Source organism: Orycteropus afer, unplaced genomic scaffold, assembly GCF_000298275.1.
Source record: "Orycteropus afer afer isolate SDZICR_OR568_19922 unplaced genomic scaffold, OryAfe1.0 scaffold00008, whole genome shotgun sequence".
NCBI classification, from domain to species: Eukaryota; Metazoa; Chordata; class Mammalia; order Tubulidentata; family Orycteropodidae; genus Orycteropus; species Orycteropus afer.
Genome location: NW_006921595.1, coordinates 12,579,252 through 12,604,326, shown reverse-complemented (window position 1 = coordinate 12,604,326; position 25,075 = coordinate 12,579,252). Strand labels below are relative to the sequence as shown.

At 37.0% G+C, this 25,075-nt stretch overlaps 1 protein-coding gene across 1 annotated transcript; it reads right to left on the bottom strand.

The window, feature by feature from the left end:
• Positions 1-277: 277 nt before the first annotated feature.
• Positions 278-24,502, bottom strand: TRA2A (transformer 2 alpha homolog). The gene is made up of 9 exons (XM_042781567.1): positions 24,481-24,502; positions 24,245-24,312; positions 13,966-14,099; positions 12,517-12,682; positions 10,505-10,693; positions 2,669-2,784; positions 819-953; positions 450-517; positions 278-288 (listed from the first exon to the last, which is right to left on the bottom strand). The coding sequence occupies exons 1-9, from the start codon at positions 24,500-24,502 to the stop codon at positions 278-280; spliced, it is 909 nt and encodes a 302-aa protein (XP_042637501.1).
• Positions 24,503-25,075: the final 573 nt, after the last annotated feature.

Genomic DNA, 25,075 nt, shown 5'->3' with positions numbered 1-25,075 from the left:
TAACACTGGGGTTCCTTTTTTTACTCAAGATGTTTAACTACCCAATAACAATTACATCTTTAAGAGTATAATAGAGAGATAATAAAGAGTGAAAAAACAGCAACATAATTGAAAACATGTAGATGCTAAGTAAACCAACCATGTTTTTAAAGGTTTTTTTTTTTTTTTTTTTAAGAGTAGTTAGGATTAGAAACTTGGGGAAATCCAGAATTAAAGAAAAGAGAAAGGAAAATAAAAGAAAAACAAAACAAGTCCTCAACTGCAACCATTTCATTTCTCAATAGCGTCCTGAAAGAGAAAGAGTAAAAGAAATGTTAAAATGTGACAATTATAGTTTAAAAGTTGCCTAATATTTTCCAACTTTTAATAGCTTCCATGCACTTTAAATTTTCTAAACTGAAATTAGTTACCAATGAGCTTCTTAATGTTACAAAAATAAGTTTACTTACTTGGGCTGTAAGAACGAGATCTTGATCGTGATCTGTACCGACTATAATAAGGAGAAGGTGATCTTCTTCTGTAGGAAACAAGAGATTAGTTAGCTACCACATCATCAATCCACTAAGGCAGATGAAAAAAAATTAAAAATTCCTCAACATTCAAAATAATACTATACCCAACGTAGTAACTATTAAGTTCTTTGTGTGCCAATGACACCTGGCAAATAAAGATAGCTAACACCTCCATGCTCAGTTCTGAGAAAAATCTATACAATCTATTTTAAATAATAAGCTTTGTGCAAATATCTATCAAATATAAATTAAAAGTAGTAGATACTACATCAAATTTCTAACACAAATCACAAATTAAGACATTACCTGTACCGGTAATCGTAGTCTTCATATCTGTCATATCCACGATCATATCCTCTATCATAGTAAGAATCTCGACGTCTGCCACCACCTCCACCTCCGCCACCGCCTCCACCTCCACCACCACCGCCACCACCACTACTATAGAAAAATCCAAAACATCAATGTGAATGATTACTTTCTGTGATCATTTAATACAAAATCAGTAGCTGTTAAAATGTAATTCGTAGAAGGAGAGAAAGGAGGGAAAAAGAACTGATTTGTGCTAATCCAAGTCTCAATTTGATGACTCCCCTGGAATTCTGCTGTGGTTTTCCTTTTAATACATAAACAACTAGGAAAGCTTTCACAAAACTCTTTAAACTATAAACTACTCTTCTATTAATGCAACACCAAAATCAGAAGGACTTTTTCAACAAGATGAACTGAAGCACTGTTTTGGGAAGGAGTAAGAAAATGTTAAGATGTCTGTTTCTGTGACTAATTAAAAAACAATTATTTCTAGAATTAAAAAGTAATCAACCCTTGGTACACCATGTGATCCCCAGCCTATATGACTATGAGAAGAGAAGAACCAGATTGTGCCTGGCTATAACTATCATATCAACCACCTGGAGGGGCATCTATGTAGGAGATCCTCGAAAGAGTGGGAGAATAATGTGGAACAAAACTCGAAATCATTAAAAACAAAACAAAACAAAACAAAAAAACAAAACCGACCAGGTTTGCTGGTCTGATAGATCCTGATGGAAGCACAGACTATGGTTCCTGGCTGCCCCTTAAGGTCTGGAATTGAATCTACTCCTGTGGCTTCCAGCCAAACAAAAGTAGGAATATAAGGTGAACATTTATACTAGGTAGATATGCTCCTTGCAAAGATCAATCAAGGGAGAACAGAAGGGCAAAGTATGCACAGGGAGACAGCCCAGGGTGCAGGAATGCATGGGAGGGAAGGATACAGGGAAGAGGTAATTATGGGGAGAAGTAGGAAGGGAGCTATTACTCTTTGGGAAATTGTAATCAATACCATGAGACAAAGTGTATGTGAACTATTGTATGGAAAGTGAATTTGCTCTATAAACTTTCACCCAAATCACCAAAAAAAAAAAAAAAAAAAAGTAATCAACCCTGAATACTAAAGAGAATGGGACCTTATATACTGAGGTCCATCAGTAAAAAAAACCTTCAAGGTATGTTTTTTAAACTTTTAACAGTGAATTTAAATTATAATCACAGGAACACTATTTTCATGTTCATTTTCTATAGGTTTTCCCTTACCAATTACATTTCCTCCCAGTAAGGTTTCAAATCTGTTCACTCCCAAGAAATAACTTAGTGAATAGTCTTTGGTTATATTAAAAAACAAAACAAAACAACAAAAAACCTTACAAGTTTCCAAGGTCACATAAGAACAGAAAGAGAGTATTTTAAAAGCATACAATATTTATCTAGTATTTAATTATTTTTCCCTATTTGTAGACTACCAAGAAAAAAAGCTAGAAAATCCACTTGGATAGTTTTAACACCCCCCCCCCCAAAAAACACCAAAACCACTGCCGTTGTGTCGCATCCGACTCACAGCGACCCCTCCTTGGGTTTCTGAGGCGGTATCACTACCAAAGTAGATCGCCCAATCTTCCTTCCAAGGAGTAGCTGGTGGGTTTGAACAGCCACCCTTCTGGTTAGCAGTCAAATGCCTTAGGCACTAGCCACCAGAGCTCCTACTCAAAGAATAGGTACAAGTTAAATAACTTTGAACTTCAATAGAAATAAAATTATTTTAACTTCTGATTAATTAAATAATTTCACACACTTCTCCTGGATTTCTGGTTTTTAACAGAAACTTGAAATCTTACTGAGTTGGCCGGCCCATGTAGATGCCTGGTGTAGGTGTGTGCGCTCTTTTGGTGATAGAATAATCCACACGAATTCTTCTACCGTCTAACTCCATTCCATTCGCCCTTTCCATAGCCTACAAAAGAAAACAGGCACAGAAAGTTATGCATATATAATTCAATAGCCTTAAAGTAATAATTACTTAAAATTAAGCACTAAGTGTAATCCAAATAAACTCTTGGATATGATACAGTAATGTAGAACAGGGGGTTATATAGACATCTTAGACCGTGACACTGTTCAGAACACATTTTAATTTACTCAGTCCAGCAGGCACAGCCCATATATTTTTCCCCAAGTAATTTTCCCTTTTCCATGAGCTCGACAAAAGGTATAGTCTCAAGCAAAACTTTTCTCATGTGCTGTACAAGTAGGCTGCATTTCATACTGACCACTCTCCATCAAGACCAACAACTTGTTCATTGCAAACACTTGTCAACAACACAAACAGAGGCTATATACGTGGACTTCGCCAGATGGAGTACACAGGAATCAGACTGACTACATCTGTGGCAAGAGACAATGGACAAGCTCAATAGCTTCTGCGAAAACAAGGCCTGGAGCCAAATGTGAAACAGACCACCAACTGCTCATATGCAAGTTCAAGTTCAATTTGAAGACAATTAAAACAAGTCAAGAGCCAAAATATGATCTTGATAATAGCCCTCCTGAATTCAGAAACCATTTAAAGAACAGATTTGATGCACTCAACGCCAATGATCGAAAACCAGAGGAACTGTGGGATGACATCAAGAACATTATCCATGAAGAAAGAAAGAGGTCATTAAAGAGACAAGAAAGCATCCAAGATCATGTATAGATAGGGCTGGCAGACAATGTTTCTACATGCGTATTTGTATGTTCTGTTAAGAATTCCCAGGTATACAGTACAGCTGACAAGGGACAGGTTAGCTGAATTTGCCGGCTTGGGACCATAGTTGCAGGGGACATCAAGCTTAACTGGCGTAACATGCCACACAAAACACAGTTCCACCTCCTACTTTGGTGAGTAGTGACTGGGATCTCAAACACTTGCAAGTAGCCATCTAGATGCAATGATGGGTCTCTCTTTGCCCAGAGCAAAGAAGAATGAAGAAAACCAAAGATACATGGAAACAATTACTCCAAGCAACAGGTACACCATGCGATCCTCAGCCTATACAACTATGAGACCAGAAGAACTAGATAGTGCACAGCTACCACGGTCAACCACTCAGAGGTAAATCTATGTAGAAGATCCTGGATAGGGTAGGAGAACAATGTGGAACAAAACTCAAAATCATTTGAAAAATTAAAAACAAAAAAGGGGGACCAGGTGTGCTGGTCTGATAGAGCATGGTGGAACCACTGAGACTATGGCCCCTAGCTGCCGTTCAGGTCTGGAACTGAATCCATACCTGTGGCTTCCAGCCAAACAAAAGACAGGCATATGAGGTGAACATTCATACTAGGTAGATACACTCCTTGGAGAGAACAATCATGGGAAAATAGAAGGGCTGTGTATGCACAGGGACATAGCTCAGGGGGCAAGAGGGATGGACACAGGGAAGAGTTAACTATGGAGAAGAAGTGGGAAGGAGCTGTTGCACTATGGTAAATTGCAGTGAAGAGACAAAGGGTATGTGAACTGCTGTATGGAAAGTGAATTTGCTCTGTAAACTTTCACCCAAAACACACACACACACACACAGAAACCCAGCCATTCCATTACTAGGTATATATCCTAAAGAAGTGAGACCCATGACTGGTCTACATACCCATGTTCATCGCAGCACTATTTACAATAGCTAAAAGATGAAAGCAACCTAGGTGTCTATCAACTGAGGAATGGATAACTAAACTATGCTACACACACACAATGAATACTACGCAACCCTAAAGAATAACGTATAATCTGCAAAACACAGCATAATTTGGATGAACTTGGAGGACATTACGCTGAGTGAAATAAGTTAATCACAGAAGGACAAATATTTTATTAGTCAATTATTGTATAAGTCAAGGAAAGGTTTATCTATGGAAGTAAATTTTCTCTGTTGGTTACTAGGGGTGGGAGGCCAGGGGAGGGAACACTGTTAGATAGGTAGAAGAGAAGGGCAATGTACCAAATGTGAGTGATCAATATGGTGGCACTGAGGAAGAGGAAGACATAGAGAGGTACATGGGAGGTACAGACAACAAAGACAAACCCTTCTGCACATACAGTACTGCGTTGTCAGTGAAGGCAAACATGGGTGTATGGGTGGATAGATGGGTGGGCAGGCTGAACTAGTAGGTATGTCTATGAAGCAGGGAGTGTACCCAAGACCATGTATAGGGTTGGCAGACAATGGTCCTATAAGTGTATCTGTATGTTCTGTAATAATTCTCAGGGGTATAGTAGAGCTGACAAGGGACAAGGTTGTAGTCACTTCTTGGTCAATGCCAGCTACCCACAGGGAGTGAGTAGTTGGACCTGTGGGCTCAGGACCATAGTCTCAGGGGACATCAAGCTCAAGAGGCATAACATACTACACCAAAACACTGTTCCACCTCCTACTTTGGCGAGTAGCGACTGGGATCTTAAAAGCCAGCAAGCTGCCATCTAGATGCAACGATGGGTCTCTTCTTGTCCAGAGCAAAGAAGAATGAAGAAAAACAAAATTCACAGAAACAATTAGTCCTCATGACTGGTACACCATGCTATCACCAGCCTATACGACTATGAGATCAGAAGAACTAGATGGTGCCCGGCTACCACTGTCAACCACGCAGAGGGAGATCTATGGAGGAGATCCTGGATAGAGAGGGAGAACAATGTGGAACAAAACTCATAAGGATTTTGGAGAAAAAAAAAAAAAAAGGGGGACCAGGTTTGTTGGTCTGATAGAGCCTGGTGGAACCACTGAGACTATGGCCCCTAGCTGCCCTTCAGGTCTGGATTTGAACCCATACCTGTGGCTTCCAGCCAAACTTAAGACAGGCATATGAGTTGAACATGTATCTGAGGTAGATAAACTCCTTGGAGACAACAATCAAGGGAGAAAGAAGGGCTGTTTATGCACAGAGGAGACAGCTCAGGGGGCAGGAGTACATGGAGGCATGGACACACAGAAGAGTTATCTATCGGGAGGAAGTGAGAAGGGAGCTGTTGCACTGTGGTAAATTGTAGTCAATGTCATGAGACAAAGTATATGTGAACTGCTGTAAGGAAAGTGAATTTGCTCTGTAAATTTCCCAAACCACAATTAAAAAAAAAAAGACAAGAAAGGAAGAAAAGACCAAAATGGATGTCACCAGAGACTCTCAAACTTACCCTTGAGTGGAGAGTAGCTAAAGCAAAGGAAGAAATGACAAGATAAAAGAGCTAAACAGAAGAATTTAAAGAGCAACTTGAGAAGAAAAAGTGAATTATTATAATGAAATGTGCAAAGACATGGAGTTGGAAAGTCAAAAGGAAAGAACATGCTCGGCATTTCTCAAGCTGAAAGGACTGAGGAAAAAATTTAAGACTCGAGTTGCAATAATGAAAGATTCTATGGGCAATATATTGAATGATGCAGGAAGCATTAAAAGAAGATGGAAGGAATACACAGAGTCACTATACCAAAAAGAATTGGTCAATGTTCATTCATTTCAGGAGATGGTACATGATCAAGAACCAATGGCAGTCAAGGAAGAAGTCCAAGCTGCACTGAAGAAAGTCGTGAAAAACAAAGTTCCAGGAATTAATGGAATACCTGTTGAGATATTTGAACCAACGGATGCCCCACTGGAGGCATTCACTTGGTTATGTCAAGAGATTTGGAAGACAGCTACCTGGCCAACTGACTGGAAGAGATCCTTATCTGTACCCATTCCAAAGGAAGATAATCCCACAGAATGTGGAAATTATCGAACAATTATCATTAATATCTCATGCATGTCAAATCTTACTGAAGATAATTCAAAAACAGTTACAACAGTACATTGACAGAGAACTTCCAGAAATGCAAGCTGGATTCAGAAGAGGATGTGGAATGAGGGCTATCGCTAATGATGCCAGATAAGCTGAAAGCAAAGAATACCAGAAAGATGTTTACTTATGTTTTATTGACTATGTAAAAGCATTCAATTGTATGGATCATAACAAATTATGGGTAACACTAAGAAGAATGGTAATCCTAGAACACTTAATTGTGCTCATGAGCAACTGATACCTAGGCCAGGAGGCTGTCATTAGAACAGAACAAGGGGACATTGCATGGTTTAAAATAAAAAAGGGAGTGTGTCAGGGTTGCATCCTTTCACCATACTTATTCAACATGTATGCTGAACAAATAATCTGAGAAGCTGGACTATAAGAACAACGTGGCATCAGAATTGGAGGAAGAATCATTAACAACCTGCATTACACAGATGACACAACTTTGCTCGCCTGAAGTGAGGATGACTTGAAATACTTACTGATGAAGACTGAAGACTGTAATATGCTTTATGGATTACACATCAATATAAAGAAAAGAAAAATCCTCACAACTGGACCAATAAGCAGCATCACAATAAATGGAGAAAAGACTGAAGTTGCCCAAGAGTTCATATTACTTGGTTCTACATTTAACAGCAATGGAAGCAGCAGTCAAGATATCAAACAACACTGCATTGCACAAATCTGCTGCAAAGGATCTCTTTCAAGTGCTGAAGAACAAAGATATTTCCTTGAATACTAAGGTGCGTTTGGAGCTTTTGTTATGTGCTGTCGAGTCAGACCTGACTCATAGTGACCTCTCCTGGGATTTCTGAGGCGGCTATCACTAAGAAGTAAACTGCCCAACCTTCCTTCCGAGGTTGGCAGACCACAGTATTTTCAATCGCCTCATATGCATGTGAGAGCTGAACAACGAAAAAGGAAGACTGAAGAAGAATTGATGTTTTTGGGTTGTGGTGCTGGTGAAGAATATTGAAAGTACCATGGACTACTAAAAGAACGAATCTCTCCTGAAGAGGTGCAGACCAAATGCACCCTGGAAGTGAGAATGGCCAGACTTCGTTTCATCTACTTTGGTTATGTTGTCAGAAGGGACCATTCCCTGGAGAAGGGTATCAGGCTTGGTAAAGTGGAGGGACAATGAAAAAGGGGAAGGCCCTCAATGAGATGGATTAACATAGTACCTGCAACCATGTTGCTCAGATATAGCAAAGATCTTGGAGTTTGCACAGGACTGGGCAGTGTTTCATTCTGCTGTACAGGGCATCATTATTAACCAGTCAGAAACAACTCAACCGCAATAACTCTCCAGTCATTCCACTTTAAAAGACCATCTTTAAGATATTCAAAGTGTGAACTAAGCTTTATACAAAATTCTAATTATAGTCTGACCTCCCTTCTTTTTCTTTGGTTTGTAGCCTAGCATACTGGTAAGACTCAGTAAGCAGCCAAGACAAAATTATATAAGGAGCGTAAGCATACCATTATGTAAAACCTCTTAGAACTAATAATAAAGATAAGTAATTTTAATATGACCCACAAATATTTTACCATGAAAGGCCCCAAAGAGCTAATTCTTTTGTTTTAATTAATGGCTACAGCTACACCCTGTAACAGTCTACCATATCTAGAAAAATAAGACGTGTCTTGCTCTCATCCTTAAGTAACAGGTATGACTACTTTTGCCCCTTGTGTACTTAAACAAACAAACAAATAAAAACCCTCATTATTTCTATCCCATAAATAAATACATGTTTTCCATCTGAAAGTTCAAAAGTAAAAATTCTCTAAGTACTTCCTTCCCAAAGAGTTACCTTCCATGCAAGAAGCCTAGGTTCAATTACTGACCAGTGTATCTGAAGCACAGCCACTGTTGAACTACCAGTAGAGGCTTGTGTGTTATGTATTATGTGCTATGATGCTTAACAGGTTTCAGAAGAGCTTCCAGAATAAGAATGACCTGGTGATGTGTTTCAGAAAATCAACCAGTGGATCATCACAATACCCTATGGATCAAAATTATGCAATCCTATTGTGCATGAGGTTGCCATGAGTGAGAGGGTCCTGGGCTGGCAGAGGGTGGGTGGCTCACTCAAAAGTAGCTAATAACAACAAACCCGCCAGTCATTCTTTATACCAAGCTCTGTAACTTTGTCCTTACACACCAATTCCAGTAATGTGAGAATTTATTTCACCAATTACCAGGTCAGGTATCTTGATATATTCTAAATCTACACCTTATCCCTTAAGTGAAATCAGACAAACAAATCACAAATATGTAACAGTAAAAAAAAAAAAAAAGCCAAAAAGTTTTAGAAATAGTGGTGATGGTTGTCTTACACTGTGAATGTAATTAATGTCATTGAATTATATATTCAAAACTGATTAAAACGGCAACTTTGTTATATTTTACCACAACCAATTAAAAAATGTTGTAATACTTACACATTAAAATATTAGGGAGCCTATTAAATAAATGATTATTGGCATCCTTCGTGAGGGGTTTTAAGGGACTGTCTAGTACATTGTATGAAATTTAACAGCATCCCTACCCTGTCCCTACTCACTACATGTCAGCAGTACCCAATACCCTTTACAAAAATTAAACTTAACTAGTAAAAAATGCCAGCCACTCCTCAGAAGGAAGATGGGGCAATCTACTTCCATAGTAATACTACCTCGGAAACCCAAGGAGGGGTCACTATGAGTCGGGTCTGACTCGAGGGCACATAACAACAACAACAGTAAAAAATGTGGGAGTTCTGGCAGCGTAGTGCCTAAGGCACTTGACTGTTAACCAGAGGGTTGGTGGTTCAAACCCACCAGCCACTCCTTGGAAGGAAGATTGAGCACTTGAATCTTAAGGAGCTAAGGAGAGAGAACTTAGAAAAGGTGGATGAGAATGGCTGCCCAACTCAAAGAATGTAATCTATGTCACTAAATTGGAAACATATAAAGTACTGACTTGGTGTATGCTTTGTTGTGTCTATTCTCAACAACAACATAAAATTTAGAAAACCCCCCCCACAACTTTAATACTGAGCTTCAAATTCCTCAAAATGGAATTTTCTAACTCATGTAAGTAGGAACTTACTTATCTTAATAAACAGAGAGCAAGCCCACTGCTTCCTTTATAATTCAATAGCTAATATATTAGATTAGCACTATTGCCAATCACTGACTTGGATTACTTGGTATACAAATTCAAAACGACACTAAATGAAGAAGTGTCAATTCTGTCCATGTATTATTGCTCAAATATAGAAAAAAAACGATAAATGAATATTACGATAATAGAAAAACAAGTTCTGAACCTATCTAAACACCACAGACTTAATTTTTTAAAGTCTATTTAATTACCTACATGGAAGACCAATAAGACTTTTTCAAAAGAAAACACTACCACACTTTATTTTTTTCCATTAACTTAATATGCATAATACTCCTCAGAAGGAAGGTTGGGCAATCTACTTCCGTAGTGATATTGCCTTGGAAACCCAAGGTGGGGTTGCTGTGAGTTGGAGCCAACTCAATGGCAGATAACAACAACAATACACATAAGCTCAATTTAGAAGACCAGATTTCAATCAGGATATGCCTATACCTCATAACAAAGTCAAACTGTGGTGACTCCAATGGTAACATTGAGAAGCAAAGTTTGCATCAGATCAAAGTATGAGAGGACATAATAGTTGCTGAACTACAGTAACTCAATGCTATGATCAAGGCCATTAGGAATATTTCAACTTGGCAAGCATTTATTCTTTATCATTAAAAAAAAAAAAAAAAAAACCTAAATCATACTTATTTTCACAAATTATACTTTTATCAATTATAAAAACAAACCTACCTCCTTTGAATCATCTATTCTCTCAAAATAAACAAAAGCAAATCCTCGAGACCGTCCAGTTCGCTGATCATAAACCACATTGACACCACTCAATGGTCCATATCGAGAAAACACTTCACGAAGATCTCTCTCTGTTGTGTACAAACTCAGGCCAAACACTCCAAGACAAGTGTTGGGATCTGGATTTGCCTATTGAATAAAGATTTAAATGCAGTCAAAACTCCATATTAAATACATGCAAATGTCTTACTTCAAGTCATTTGGAAATAAGATTCTAAAAGAAGTAATGCAGATGAGCTAAGATTTTTACCAATGACAGTATACTCAGGCTTTTTACAGCATACACTTCAGGCTATATAGCCTGCATAAAAATATTCTTACTTTATAGCCTAGTACTCACTTTTCAGAATGTATCCTAAGGAAAGAGTTCATCATCAGTTACTTAACATTATATACATCATCATCAATTAAACTAATACTAATACAAAGGCTTTCAACTGTGTGATCATGACAAATTATAGATAATGTTGTGAAGAATGGAAAGTTCAGAACACTTACATAGTGCTCACGTGGAACTTGTACGTAAGAGTTGAGGCAGCAGTTTTTTAATAGAACAAGCAGATACTGCATGGTTTAAAATCAGAAAGGTATACATTAGGGTTGTAAGCTTTCACTATACTTATTCAACCTGTATGCTGAGCAAAGAATCCAAGAAGCTACACTATATGAAGAATGGAGCATCACGACTAGAGGAAGACTCATTAACAAAGAATACTGAATATAACCATAGACTGCCAGAAGAATGACCTTATCTATCTTAGAATAACCAGAATGCTCCTTAGACAGACGATGGTGAGACTTCATCTCATGTACTTTGGACATATTATTAGGAGGGACTGATCCTTGGAGAAGGACACCATGATTGGTAGAGGGTCAGCAAAAAAGAGGAAGACCCTCAATGAGCTGGACTGACATATCTTTACATGTGACTGCAACAATGGACTCAAACATAGCAAGGATGGGTCAGGACCTGAGTGCTCTGTTCTGTTGTATACAAGGTCACTATGAGTCAGCAATGATGCCAAGGAATCTGACAACAACAAAAAATTTTGATTTATTGGGCAATCTACTTCTGTAATGACAGTGCCTCAGAAACCCAAGAAGGGGTCGCTGTGAGTTGGATTTGACTCAACAGCAGTGAAGTTGTTTTTATACCTTTTTAGTTTTGTACTTAATTTGACTTCATCTGCAACTGCTAATTAGATTCCTTTTTTATTCTCCAACAAGGATAATCCTTCAATGTTTTCACAATCCTCAAATGTAAATGTACACTATATTTCAGAACATATAATGGCAGACTCCACAGGTAAGTGATTCAGTATTATGTAGGAGAAGCATATTATGTAGGAGAAGCAGTTAAAGCACAGGAAGTTTAGAGTCAGGCAGTCTGGTCCAAACGTCTACCAATGAGCTTTGGAGGGGAAGAAAAAAAAAAATGGCACAGAGCAAGACTCAATGCCTTACCCATAACAGAAGTGTAGGTTAGCTTTCATTATTGAATTTTGGTTTTTTTTTTTTTTTTGGTATCTCCTTGTTCTGCCCCCTACTAGAGAAAAACTTGGAATGTATCTCAATTTACATTTATACTTTCATTTTAATTTCTGGAACATATTCCCTCATATTTATTCCATCATTTTTTAACTACTGAAAAGTCAAAAAAGGAAAATATACTTAAATGCATATAAACAATATTCATTCTCCCTTTGCAGCAGCTCTCATGAAATATATAGGCTTGCTAAGATGATGTCATTTCCTTTACTAGCGTATCATAGCATAAAATATTTTCCTTTTATTTTGAAAACTAAAGCAGCTTATTAAGGATACTTCTCAAGTACCACTTCTAAACAATGTCCTGATTCTCAAAGAAGCATTTTGCCATGAGTAAACACAGAGGAAAAAAAGAACTTTTCTCATTGACTTAAAAAAAAAAAAAAAAAAAAAAAATCACATACTCTGCTGCCTGTATGTCTTCTCCGGTTAGACATTGGAGAGTGACTTCGGCTCCTTCGGCGTCGGTACTCTGGAGTGTATGATCTACTTCGAGATCGTCTCCTATGAGAATGAGAGTGGGACCTGGATCGAGTATAACGTCTATGAGAATGCCTCCTAGATCTTGACCTTGAGAGAAAAACATACGTAAACATATGAAAATAAAAATGCCTACAAGGATATATACCACAAATCTCTGACTTTTCTCAGCTTCTTTCACCTGAGGAAAAGATATTTCCCCCAAGGTTGAGGGGCTTTCACCCAGCCCCTAGAGCCTGGCACTTTGGACTTGGACTCAAAGCCTCCAAATTGTAAGAATAAACTCCTGTTTGTTAAGGCCATCCCATTTGTGGTATATTGTCAGAGCAATACTAGGTAACCAGAACACCCCCCCCCCAACTTGTTTTATTAGGCTGAGTGTATCAAAGGGAGGAAAAACTATTAAAAAGCAATAAAATGAGTGGACTTCTTACTATCTAAAAGAAAACCAATCATTTTGGGAATGGATTGTATACGAAGAAAATTTGTGTTCATTCAAGAATATCAAACAGGATACTTCTCATTTTCCTTAGCATTAATTTATAGCCCCAATTTCAAAAATAAGGAAAAAATATTAATAAATAGCCTGTCATGTCAACAAACTGTCACTTTTAAACTGTCATGAAAAATGGGACACGACTCTAAAAGCCTTTAGGGTCCCTAATCTTTTCTTTCTTCTGTTTCATGCCTCCTTAGCAAGTAGACGTTATTCAAAGATACAAATTATGCCTATACCCGTAGTAAAAAAATTTCAGTGACTTAACCAAAACTGACTACCCCAATTATTTTTAAACTTTTTTTTCTATCCCAGCACTAGAGAGTTGCTGTTGTTAGTGATGGTAGTAGTGGGAACCACTTCGGCATTACCTGGGGATTTCTTCCCCCTCTAAATTTTACATGAACAGAGCCCCACCCTGGGCCTACTGAGTCAAAATCTTCAGGTAAAGGAATAGCTGGAATGTGAATCTTGAGAAAAAGCTTCCCAAACCACTCTACTTCTCTGTATAACACATACACATGAACCTTCTCTGCGCTAACTTACATTCAAATCTCCATTGGTAACAATTATCTATTTGTTGTGCTAATCTTCGGATGAAAAGCAAACATTAGTTCTAAAATGCTAAATCCAAGCACATTTCATGCAATCAATATATATTTAATCTGTACTAATAATTTTTATCCAAAATATTAATCAGACCAAGAGATGATTCTGGCTTATCTAAATTTAGAGCATACCAACAGGAAAACTACTTCATGATTTGGAGTCTTGGTAAAATTTCTACACATAATGCAGCAAAAAGATTTTGGTAAAACCGCCTTTGCTCTGAAAAAGCCAAGGAAAACATTTTAAGTATTTTTTTGAATACACTTACCTGGATTTTGATCTTGATCGAGAATGGGATTCGGAGTGTTTAGAAACCCTTGATGGACTACGAGATCCTGACCTGCTCTCCGATTTTACATGAGCAGGAGTTCCCGTTGGAGATTTTGACTGAGAGCGAGACTCCTAACAAAGAAGACAGTATTACAAATGGCACTGGTCACGTAGATGCCTAACACCTAACATTTAAAGTACCGTAATTATTTTATAATGATTGCTCCTGAAAAACAAATGGTTAGGCAACACCCTCCAGAAAAATTTCAGCTCAATAATAACCCAATGTTAATACTGCTAACTGTCCTCAATAATTCCCTACTTGAACCAGATCATCAATTCTCTATTAACTAAGTAATCATGCAAAATTCATCTACAACTTGATCATACAGACACTGGAACATAAACCATACATTTACTTAACCTAGGACCCATTCATTCTTCCAGATTCTTTTAATTCTACTTCACTCTTGCTTTCTACTTCTCTTCATTCTTCATTGAGTTTTTCCTTTTTCATACTTCGTGTATTCTTCCCCAATTCAAACAATTCAAAATAGCCTTAAAAAAAATATTCAAGCGCTTCTATCTGACCAATCTTCTGTTCAATTTTTTCCCCCATTCAATTTTAATTTTCTGATCTTTAATACTTTTCATTAGCCTTCTTTTATCTTGATTTATCTTCCACATTCTTGAAAAAAACTCTTCAATTTCTTCCCGAACATTAACCTTAATGGAAAAAGAACATTTAGTATATTTAAGCACGTGGGGATTAGAAAACTCTGCTGGAGTTCAGAATGTTATCTACCAAATGGAAAAACCAGCAGGTAAAGTGCAAATAACTAGTTTATTAAAAAAACAATTTTATAAATTTAAAAAATGTTTAAAAGTCTAGATTCTAACAAAGAGAATATAATGAATTTCTCTAAATGTTTTACCATACTTTTCACCCTCCTCCCCTTTCATGTTTCACCCTAGTGCCTAAAATGTTAACAATTTTAATATAAATACTTAATTCAAATATACTAACATTAACTGTCATTTCCCCCCATCTAAGTGTTACATTTTCACTATTTTATAACCTGAAGATTCTTAGTGATCTTAAAATAAACTTTCACTAAGCCATGCCAAGAAACCAAGATACAGTTAAAGCAAAGCATTCTAGGCTGAAATATTTGTACACACCTATCTAAACTCACAACGTAAGACACATGCTAAGGTCCAAAGAAGTCTAAAAACTAGTAAAATGACTAATGCTTTCTTTTCAATTTTGTTTGATGATTATTTATCTTTGCTCACTCTGACTGAACCAGAAAGATATGTTTTGAAGGCAAACAAGCATACTGAAAAAACTAAGAAAGGTAAAGGACTGGCTTATAAAATCCTAATTTATGTATGCGTTTTTGCAATCATGACATTTTAAATGCTATATTATCCACAAAATACCATAATATATTAAGACATTACCATAGCCTTATTTTTGATCCCACCTTTTGTTCAGTTTTTTTTTTTTTTTTTTTGCATGTTATGCATATCTATCTCCCTTCAGGGGCTATAGTCCTATATTGAAAAAGTTGAATCCAAATCAATAATCTAAAACCAATTAAAAGCCTGCTTTTAAAAGAAATCTTATGAAAATTCCACTTTAAAATCAAAAAGTATTTTGTAACAAGAAACTGCCTTTTTTTCTTTTTTTTTTTATTGCGATTTGGGTGAAGATTTACAGAGCAAATTCACTTTCCATACAGCAGTTCACATATACTTTGTCTCATGTCATTGACCACAGTTTACCACAATGCAACAGCTCCCCTCCCACTTCCTCCCCATAGTTACCTCTTCCCAGTGACCATCCCTCCATACTCTCCTGCTCCCTGAGCTGTCTCCCTGTGCATAAGCCCTTCCTTCTCCCATGATTAAGAAAATGCCTTTTGTATTCTGCAAATACCTGTAATTATTTATAAAACTAAATCTGCACTCATGGTACACCCGTGTGCATAGACTAATGAGTATTTTTAGTAAATACTCATGAACCATATATTATATAAACCTTAAGTATATATCAAAGCTTAATTTAGCTTTTCAGTGATTTAACTGACATAGGAGATGGACCAACAGTTTGGTTTCTATTCATTTATGCTTTGACTATTAGTATAAATTTCAATTTCACAAAAGTACTATTATGCAACTTTAAGCAAATTTCTTAAACTTTCCTTTACTCCAAGTTTAATGTCAAAAGACTTATCCATCAATAGTTGCATAAATGCCTTCTAGACGCATCCATTTTTTTCAGATGAAAACCGAAATGGCCACAATTCCGCTGAATAGCAACTTTTCCCATTTAGCTACCTATAATACATCTGGCTATAACTCAGACACTCTCTAAATTCCTGGACAGATGCCTGCAATGGGTATAGCAATTTAGGTTTTTCATTCACATTTGAAATACTATCAAAGCACTACATTCAGTACTTTACAAAAAACAAAATTATAGCTAATTTGCTTGTAACAGAAGTCTCACAGATTGGCTTAATCTGTTAAGAATATTTCTGACTCTTTTGGCTTTCACCACTTCTATAAATCAGATCATCTGGCATATGATTTACTTGTATTACTACTGTTCAAGAGTAGTAGATGGAATAGTTATCTATTACCATAGCCCTCGCTGCTCTGTGAGACACTGTAAACCTTTACTTTTACTAGAATATAAATTATAATCACCCTAAACCCCAAAATTTCCTCTTAAAATGTTTATTTGGCATAATCTCTCTATAGTATATGGAAAAAAAAAAAAGTTCTGGTCAAACTATGTATATTTTTGATTTTTCATGTCTTTTCTCATAACCATAATTTTACTAGTTGCTGAAAATTACTGCTTCTTAGCAATCAGTATAAACAAGGTAATTCAGTAACACCTTAAAATTTAAATCCCAATTCTTGTGTGGCACCTTATCAGAAAAATGTAATTTTCTTTCTAACTGGTTGACAAAGCATTACAATATGACAAAATGTATTTTCAAAAGACACCAGCATATTTTTAAAGACGCTTTCCTTATCCAAGGTGCGGACAATACCTAACCTTCCTTGCTGGCTCACACCCAAAACTTCCTACCCTTTTCTTTTTAATCTCTAAATGTGCATAGTTTTCTTCATGGAATCATTCAAGGGTAAGAAACAGCTGACTCTCAATACCACTCCAACTCCTAGTCAAAAAGCTGCCACTCTCATTTTACCCTCCAAAAACAACGTAAGAGATTTATCCAAAAATATTTTTACTATAATACCTGCCTCCAAAAGGCATGTCCTTGTAACAAACGGTGATTAATAAAAAGTCTTCACAGAGAAAAGTGATCACATTAATATTTACAAATTTTAAGTAACTTGAGCTCAAAGGCTGTAACCAAATAAATGCCATTTTCCACGCTAACCTGCATTGTAAACCAGGCTACCAAAATTCCTTTATGGACAAATGCTAGATAACATTTTTTACCTTGGATTTATCTTCGTTATGAAATGATATTTTCAACTTTTTCCAAAGAAATTTATGAAACTAAACTACATTTAATCTGCTCTATAAAATACTCCAGTAATTTCATGCCTGTAACGTGCTCCTGGCACCTACAATAATTAAAAATATGTTGCCTGGTTGAAATAGGGAGATAATGTTGTTATTTGCCATGACTCAGACCCCACTCATAGTGACCGCTCCTTGGATTTCCAAGGCAGTTATCACTACGAACCTTATAATGACTCAACAAAATTACATAATGGATTTTAGAAGCCTTAAATAGGGCTATCTTACCTACTACATACAAGTTATCATGCAGATAATTGTCATAGCACAATCTGCTAAAACTGTTTTTGTTTGTTATTATCAAGGTACCACGGGTGGTACCTTAGGGTACAGCCAAAAAGAATAAAAAGGAGCTCTGGTAGCATAGTGGCTAAAGCACCTGACTGCTAACCAGAAGGCTGGCGGTTCAAACCCACCAGCCACTCCTCGGAAGGAAGGTTGGGCAATCCTACTTCCGTAGTGATACTGCCTCGGAAACCCAAGGAGAGGTCGCTACGAGTCGGGGCCGACTCGATGGCACATAACAACAACAACAACATAGTGTACCCAATACAAGCAGAATCACCTTTGCTTTCTGTTAAAATAGTTGTTTTCCAGAATAACCAGGTAACCATTGTTGCAGACCATGTACAATTCCTACTGCAAGCAATTAATTGTGGTGTACTTTAACACAGCTAGCATCAGGTGGAAGAAAAAAAATTCAACACTATATGCTTATCAAAAGCCCCCTGCCACTGAGTTTTAGTACTCAGTAAAGTACTAAATTAAAATAAACACACAAACCAATATAAATGGTGTGCTGTGATCCATTCCAACATTAAGCAAGGCAAATTCTACATTATAAATTTGTAAAACAATTTTTCTCATATGTATTTTCCACTACATAAAATTGGAGATTTTGATAAAAATACACAAGAGCATTTAAGTAAATAAAAAAAATTCTACAAATTAAAAAAAATGTATATAGATACCTAAATAATCACTTTATTTAATACAGTAAGAACATCATTCTTTAGGACTTAAAAGAAACCTTAAGTGCTCTTTAGTTTCAGCCTGCAGAAATAGCATTTCTGCCTCCTCTCTGTTGGACACAACAGTACACTTCTTTTAAAGACCCTTACGCTTATAAAAGAAATACTTCTAGTTTCTTCTTAATCCACAACTCCTATTAGAGCAAACCCTTAATACTAACTGTTCATATTAGGCATTTAAAAATGATTAATTTCCCTGTTATTATTTTTAAGTATGAATTTCCTTTAAGGTTATACCTGTATGCTGCATTCTGAATGAGATTAATGTGGTCTCTGTATCTGCAAAGGCTCACAGATATTTTAGTACTGTATGCCTGTATATTCACCAACATTAGGAATAATTGTGGGAACTTTTATCATTAAGAAATGACTTAGGAATTGGCACCTATACATATATAATCAAATTTGAGCTCATGTCATGATTGGGCATTATCTATCAAATTTACTTTTGTACAAATTTTAAATGTATATGGCTCATAAATCCACCAGCTTTTATGTCATAATCAACTGTAACATCCAAATGCTAGTATGAATGTGGCAATTTCAAAAGATGAACAAAACAAGTTTATAAGGACTAAAGTAGTTGGACTACATTAAAAGCCAATAAATGGTAATCAAAACTAAATAAGAACCTGTTAAAGCACTCTTCACTTACAATGTCATCTTCTGGTGTCATGGGATATGTATCTGATTGTTACCATTTTCTCATCTCCACTTCGGCCCAGCTCAGTATGTCAGGATATATGACCAAATAACAATCAGTAGTAATTCATTTTGCAAAGGTCCTAAAGTTAGTTACTGGATATCTCAGCACTCACTGATAGTATTAAAGAGATAGTTTTCACACTGTCAGGCAAATTATGGTGTTTATGGCCATTTCACACTTGTTATACTAAACATGTTATACCACAAGTGAATAACTTTAGTTCATTTAAAAAATTAAGGTCAGAGGTAAAAGTTCATTGTGTTTTCTCAAATGACTCACATTCCTAAATACTTAAATCCTTTGATACTCTTTCAGATTACAAGACTTTTTAATTCTCATTTTAGGAATGGCACAAAAAGCTTAAGAAGCATCTCTAACACATCTGTAAAATTAATTATGTACCATGGGTGTAATGACTTGAACAACTCCTATACCTGCACTTTATCTATTATATTGCACCCCTTGGTTAAAGAAATTCAATCATAAAAATGTGAACTTGAAGATGTTTCCTTAAATTTATAAATTTTTTGTTTAAAGAATACAGACAAGAAAAAGCATTAAAACTGAATGACAGTACTTAACTTTAGGAACATAAATTAAACCCAAAACAAGCAAGATTCATAGGTTTAACAGTATCCCTACTGAATGAAAAGAACCTCCATCCTTTTACAACAAGTTTACCAGATGAGATGCAATGAAAGGATATTGCTGAAGAAGCTGAGTTACATGTTTTTAAAACCAAAATGCTGTAACATTCATCCTTATCTGGGAAATGGGAACAGAATTTGTTTGTATTCTATCACTCATTTAAAAAAACAAAAACAAAACAAAAAAAAACACACACACTCCTCACATTTAATATTTTAAAATTTCATCAAATTTGAGAGTCTTGAAAAAAGGAGGCCACGCTAGGTGAACAAGCTAGTTTTGAATAGGGAAGTCATTACCCCTTATTTAAAAAAATCACATTTTCAGAGAAGGAGAAAACCTCCCCTTATTTCCTCTCCATTCTTTATCTAACAAAATACCGTAACACACTTGGTGCAGTGGTTAAAGCACTCATCTGTCAACGGAAATGTTGGCAGTTTGAACGTACCAGCTGCTCCATGGCAGAAAGGTGTGGCAATCTGCTCCTATAAAGACTGTTGTTGTTGTTATGTGCTGTCGAGTCAGACCCAACTTATAGTGACTCCTGCTTGGGTTTCCGAAGCGGTATCACTACGGATTTAGATTGCCCAACCTTCCAAGCAGTGGCTGGTGGGTTTGAACCGCCAGCCTTCTGGTTAGCAGTCAAGTGCTTTAGGCACTATGCTACAACCCTATGGGGCAATTCTACTGTCCAACAGGGTAGCCATGAGTAGAATCCATTTGACAGCAATGAGTTTTTAATTTTAATACATATAAATTTATGTTTGCCTTTCACTTTTTCATCCAGTCAAGCATCTCATATTTTAAGAAGTGGAACTCTGGGAACCTCCTAAAAACATTCCAGTTACTCATGAAGTCAGAACCACTCCTGAAAAGGAGGCAAGAATTAAGCAGTGCCGTTCCTTTTCAACTGTACTACAAAGCATGGTATAAATAATTTGGGATCAATTTAAAGAAATCATTAACCTATTATTAAAAATACCAGACCATCGTACTGAGGGAATGGACTTAAAATTTCTAGATTTAGTTTTAAACAAATTTAAGGGTAAAAAGAAAATAAGATAGGTAAAATGATTTTTTTTTTTTAAACAAGCTTAACTTCTATTCCCTTTAATTTGTACAAAGGGCACTAAAATGTTTTGAAATCCAAAGCCTAATTTTAGTTAAATCTGTGTATAGTAAACATCTCATTACTTTTATGAACATGACACACAAAACCACAGTTCTAGTGCTAAACTAACTCCAAGTCTCCAAAGGACATTGTCACTCCACTCACGTTTCTATTAACTTGATGAACATGGTAAAACCATTCTCCAGGACCTTTGAAAAGGCCTCATTCTTTATATCCTACTGCTGACCTATGTAGACCATATTTTCCTTCCTTAAATACTTCAAGGGCTCCCTGCTGCTTTGTGTATCAGTCTCTCTGGTCTTTTTCATTATGTCACTCCCACAATGAAAAGATCCATAGATGGCTCCTTACTGCACATTACATTAAAAGTCCAAATACCTAAATCTAGGATTCAAAGCCCTCCATTAACTGACTGCATATCTGGTTAAATCTAACGCTATTACAAGCACAAACTCTTTACTGTGACACCTGTAAAAGTAATATCCCTTTCCCTAGATCCAGTAAAAGTTTTACATCCTAGGTGAAGCTTTCCCTTTCACTTATGTCACAAAACTACTCAGCTCCATTATCTGAATTCCTTAAATAATTTCATCATATAATCTAGCACTTGATCATATACTTACTTTTACCCAGATCTGAGTTGTCAGTCACCTCAAATTAGACTGCAAATTCTCTTGCCCTCAAGAAGGAGCCAAGAAAAATCTAGCCCTTTACTAAAAAGCAACAGATATTGAGCTTCACCTCAGGCAGAAGGTAATTTTGGTTGGTTATTGATTAGGGCCAATTATAACAATTTTATTTCCTTAAGTTCTTTCATTCTAGTTCTTTCAAACGAAAGGGTCTTTAATCTATAATGAAAAAATTAAGGTTCAGCCACTGCTGTTAGAAAAATCCATTAATGACTGTAAGGCACTGAAGTACAGTGTGCTCTTTAAAAACAAGAAAATCCCAACATATACACAGAGTAATGGACAGGGACTTGAATGTCTGATTTTTGGCTGCACTGTCATCTGGATCTACAGTTAATCTTTAAAATAGCTAACAGTACTCCAGCTCTTGCAGATTTTTGTGAGCAGTAAATTAGAAAATACCTCAAAGATTTTTTGGGGAGTAGATTCTAAAATGCTATAAAAGTAGGAGCTATTAGAATCTGTCCTGTGTCTGTGTTTAATATGTTCCATAGCCTCTAGTAAGTTACCATCTAAGTATCTTTTTACGAAAATGGAGTTAATATTTATTCTGTATATAAAGCAAGTGAAATCTCACTTTAAAGTATTAGAAACATTCTTCTCACTAACTTCCTACAAGGGAAAACATGTATTTAATGCAAAAGCTAAATTTAAAGCACTCTACAAATGTTTCTGATAATTTTGAATTCCAACCTGTCAATGTTTTCCCCAATTTAGTCTAAGTTTGAAGTACACCAACTACTTAAAACACCTCAACACACATCATATGAAAATTCATTTTTGAGCCTAAATGGTTATTAAATTTAAAGGAGATACAAAACAAGAACACAGCAATCATGATATATAAAAAGTTTTTAATTGCTGTTTTGGTTAGGAGATAAAAGGTCACTGTAGTTTCAAAACCAGAAATAGCAAATATTAAACTGCTTTAACAATTAAAGAAAAAAAAGAGTACTACACTCCCAGAAAACCTTCTGGTGGTCTTCTAATTCTTTACCCAGTTACAAGAAAATATGCTCACCCTTAAAAAACAAACAAAACAACAGGTGAGCCCTAAAAGAATTATTAAGTCTACTGAGTTCATTTACTAAAACACACTTGGTTATCACTTGTGAAAAAATATTTTCTATGACTAAAAATGGCCAAACAAGGAAAAAAAATCACTAAAACCTTTTTTCCTATTAAATAAGCTGTTAATGCCTACATACATTTTTTGGGTAAAGTTGGGTGGGACTCTAACGTTGCTCTCCCTCCTATGTGGGTAAGGTGATAAATACTTGGAATTTACACCCCCTGGCCCCCAGCCTGGTAACATATTTTAAAAATTTAGTATTAAATTTTAAAAAAGGAGAAACAGGACCCCAAAGAGTAGTTCCCCACAAATAAAATCAAACCAAACATGAACCCCACCCCCAATTTATTTTTTTTTAAAGTTAATCTAAGGAAAAGAAAGAACGCCCAGCAAAATTTCTTCTCACAACTACATTTTCAAAACAAGTGGCAGCTTACAATTACCACCAAATATTTTCATTGCATGATTTAAGTAAGTTTTGTTGGTACAATCAATACACCATTCTTAAAAATAAGCAGTTTCAACCACTCATTGATATCCAGGCCCAAAATTTTATATTAAAAAATCCAATCGTAAAGGAATTAAAAGTAGTTTTGTTTTTCATCTATTGTTTTAGCTCTTTAACTTCAAAAACAACAGAAGCCTAAAGTGGCCTCTGATTTGATTGTCTGGTCCAGGTGTTTAAATATATTGTGAGCTTCCACAAAAGCCAAAATCCATTCCCTCCAGCTGTCTTTATAAAGTGCTTCCTCTAGTGACTAAAACAAATACCAACACAACAGCCGGAACGTGTTGTGTTGCCTGGGGATTTTGTTTTCTTCCCAGGGTTCTGCACTCACTTCTACCAAACAAGGACTACTAAGATAATTTTGGGAATTTAACTCAAATACTGATAAATGTTCTAGTACATTTAAACTAGAAATACTATCGTATTTTTTGTGAGGTTTATATTTATCTGACCCAAAATAATGAAAATCTTCCGAGCCCTCTTCCCTGGGGGTGGGGGTGGGGGTCGGGAGGTGAAGCAATGAGAGAAATACAAAGGGCATATAATTTTCACTAATATTTAGAAAACAAAATAACCTGGTCACTTTCAAAACAATGACCCATGAAATTCGTTCAGTTATGTAAGATTAAAGTAAGATTGAAGATTCCCCTCCCCCACTTTTTTTTTCACACCATAAAAACCTGTAAAGCAGTGGTCAGATTTTACATGAAAGGTCATAGAAAGAAAAGAATCTTGAGATAGAGACAAAACACCCAGCATCATGGAATTAGAAAAATCAGGCGTTATGGCATTTAAGTGACAGAAAAGCAAAAGGGACATTAAGGGAAAAGGGCTCCTTGCGTAGTTTTCCCCTCACACAGCTCTCAAGAACTCTTAAGGATCGGTGCGGTCGTTGACTAACCACTTCATTAGGCTCGTCCCACCTTCAACCTCAAGGCTTTCGCCTTTATAGACGCAACGCCGCCGGTTCCAACAGAGACGCGGCCGCTCACTGCAATAGAGAGCCAAGGAGACACAGGCCCCAGCTAGTCCCACGCCAGCTTCTCCCGCCCGGACAACAGCCCCGCGCACTTTCGACCCGAGACCCTGTACGATGTTCGGGGTCGCCAGAAATGCCACCGAAGGAAACACCAACCACTATCTAGCCTGAGGGAACTACCTGCCGCCTCCTCCCGCCCCATCGCGACAGGGGACCCACACCTCGGAACAGCAGTAAGGACGCTTCAGTCCTGGGGAAAAGGGAGGGAACAGTGAGGATAGAAAATCGGACTCAGGAGTCCAGGTATCACGGTCTCCAAAAAAGGGGGAGGGGTTATCCGCAGTGTTTGGGGAAGGAGTGAAACCTAGAAGCCATCTTGGGATGTGAGGGAGCAACCGCGACGGTTCTCGAGGTTGTTCCCGACAGGACTTCCCACAAGCCCGCCCGACTGCACTCGTCCCCACGAAACCCTGAGCATCGGGCCGCCGCCGAAGACGGCTCCCGCGGCTTTGTACTCACTCTGCCCTCGAAGTTGTTTTCCTCTACATCACTCATGTCGGCCAGGCGTTCTCCAGAACTAAATACGAGACAGGTCTCGGCTTAAGGGCCGATGGCCTAATCAACCCACTGACTGGACCGTGGGGTGGAGGACAGAGTCGGCAACAACGGCCGCTCCACTCCACTCCCACTCGGTCACAGGCTCCAGCAAAATGGCGCCGGCACCGCCAGACCTTTCTGGCTTTCTTAGTGCGCGACGCAAGGAGCGGCCGCCTCT

Bases quoted from the DNA above. Each gene is read 5' to 3' on its own strand.
- TRA2A (XM_042781567.1), bottom strand. From the start codon at position 24,502: ATGGGGCGGGAGGAGGCGGCAG. The intron at 12,683-13,965 runs GTAAGTGTATTC...TTTTCTCTCAAG, and splicing joins CGATCAAGATCAAAATCCAG to GTCAAGATCTAGGAGGCATT. The intron at 2,785-10,504 runs GTAGGTTTGTTT...TTTCTTTTGTAG, and splicing joins GAATAGATGATTCAAAGGAG to GCTATGGAAAGGGCGAATGG.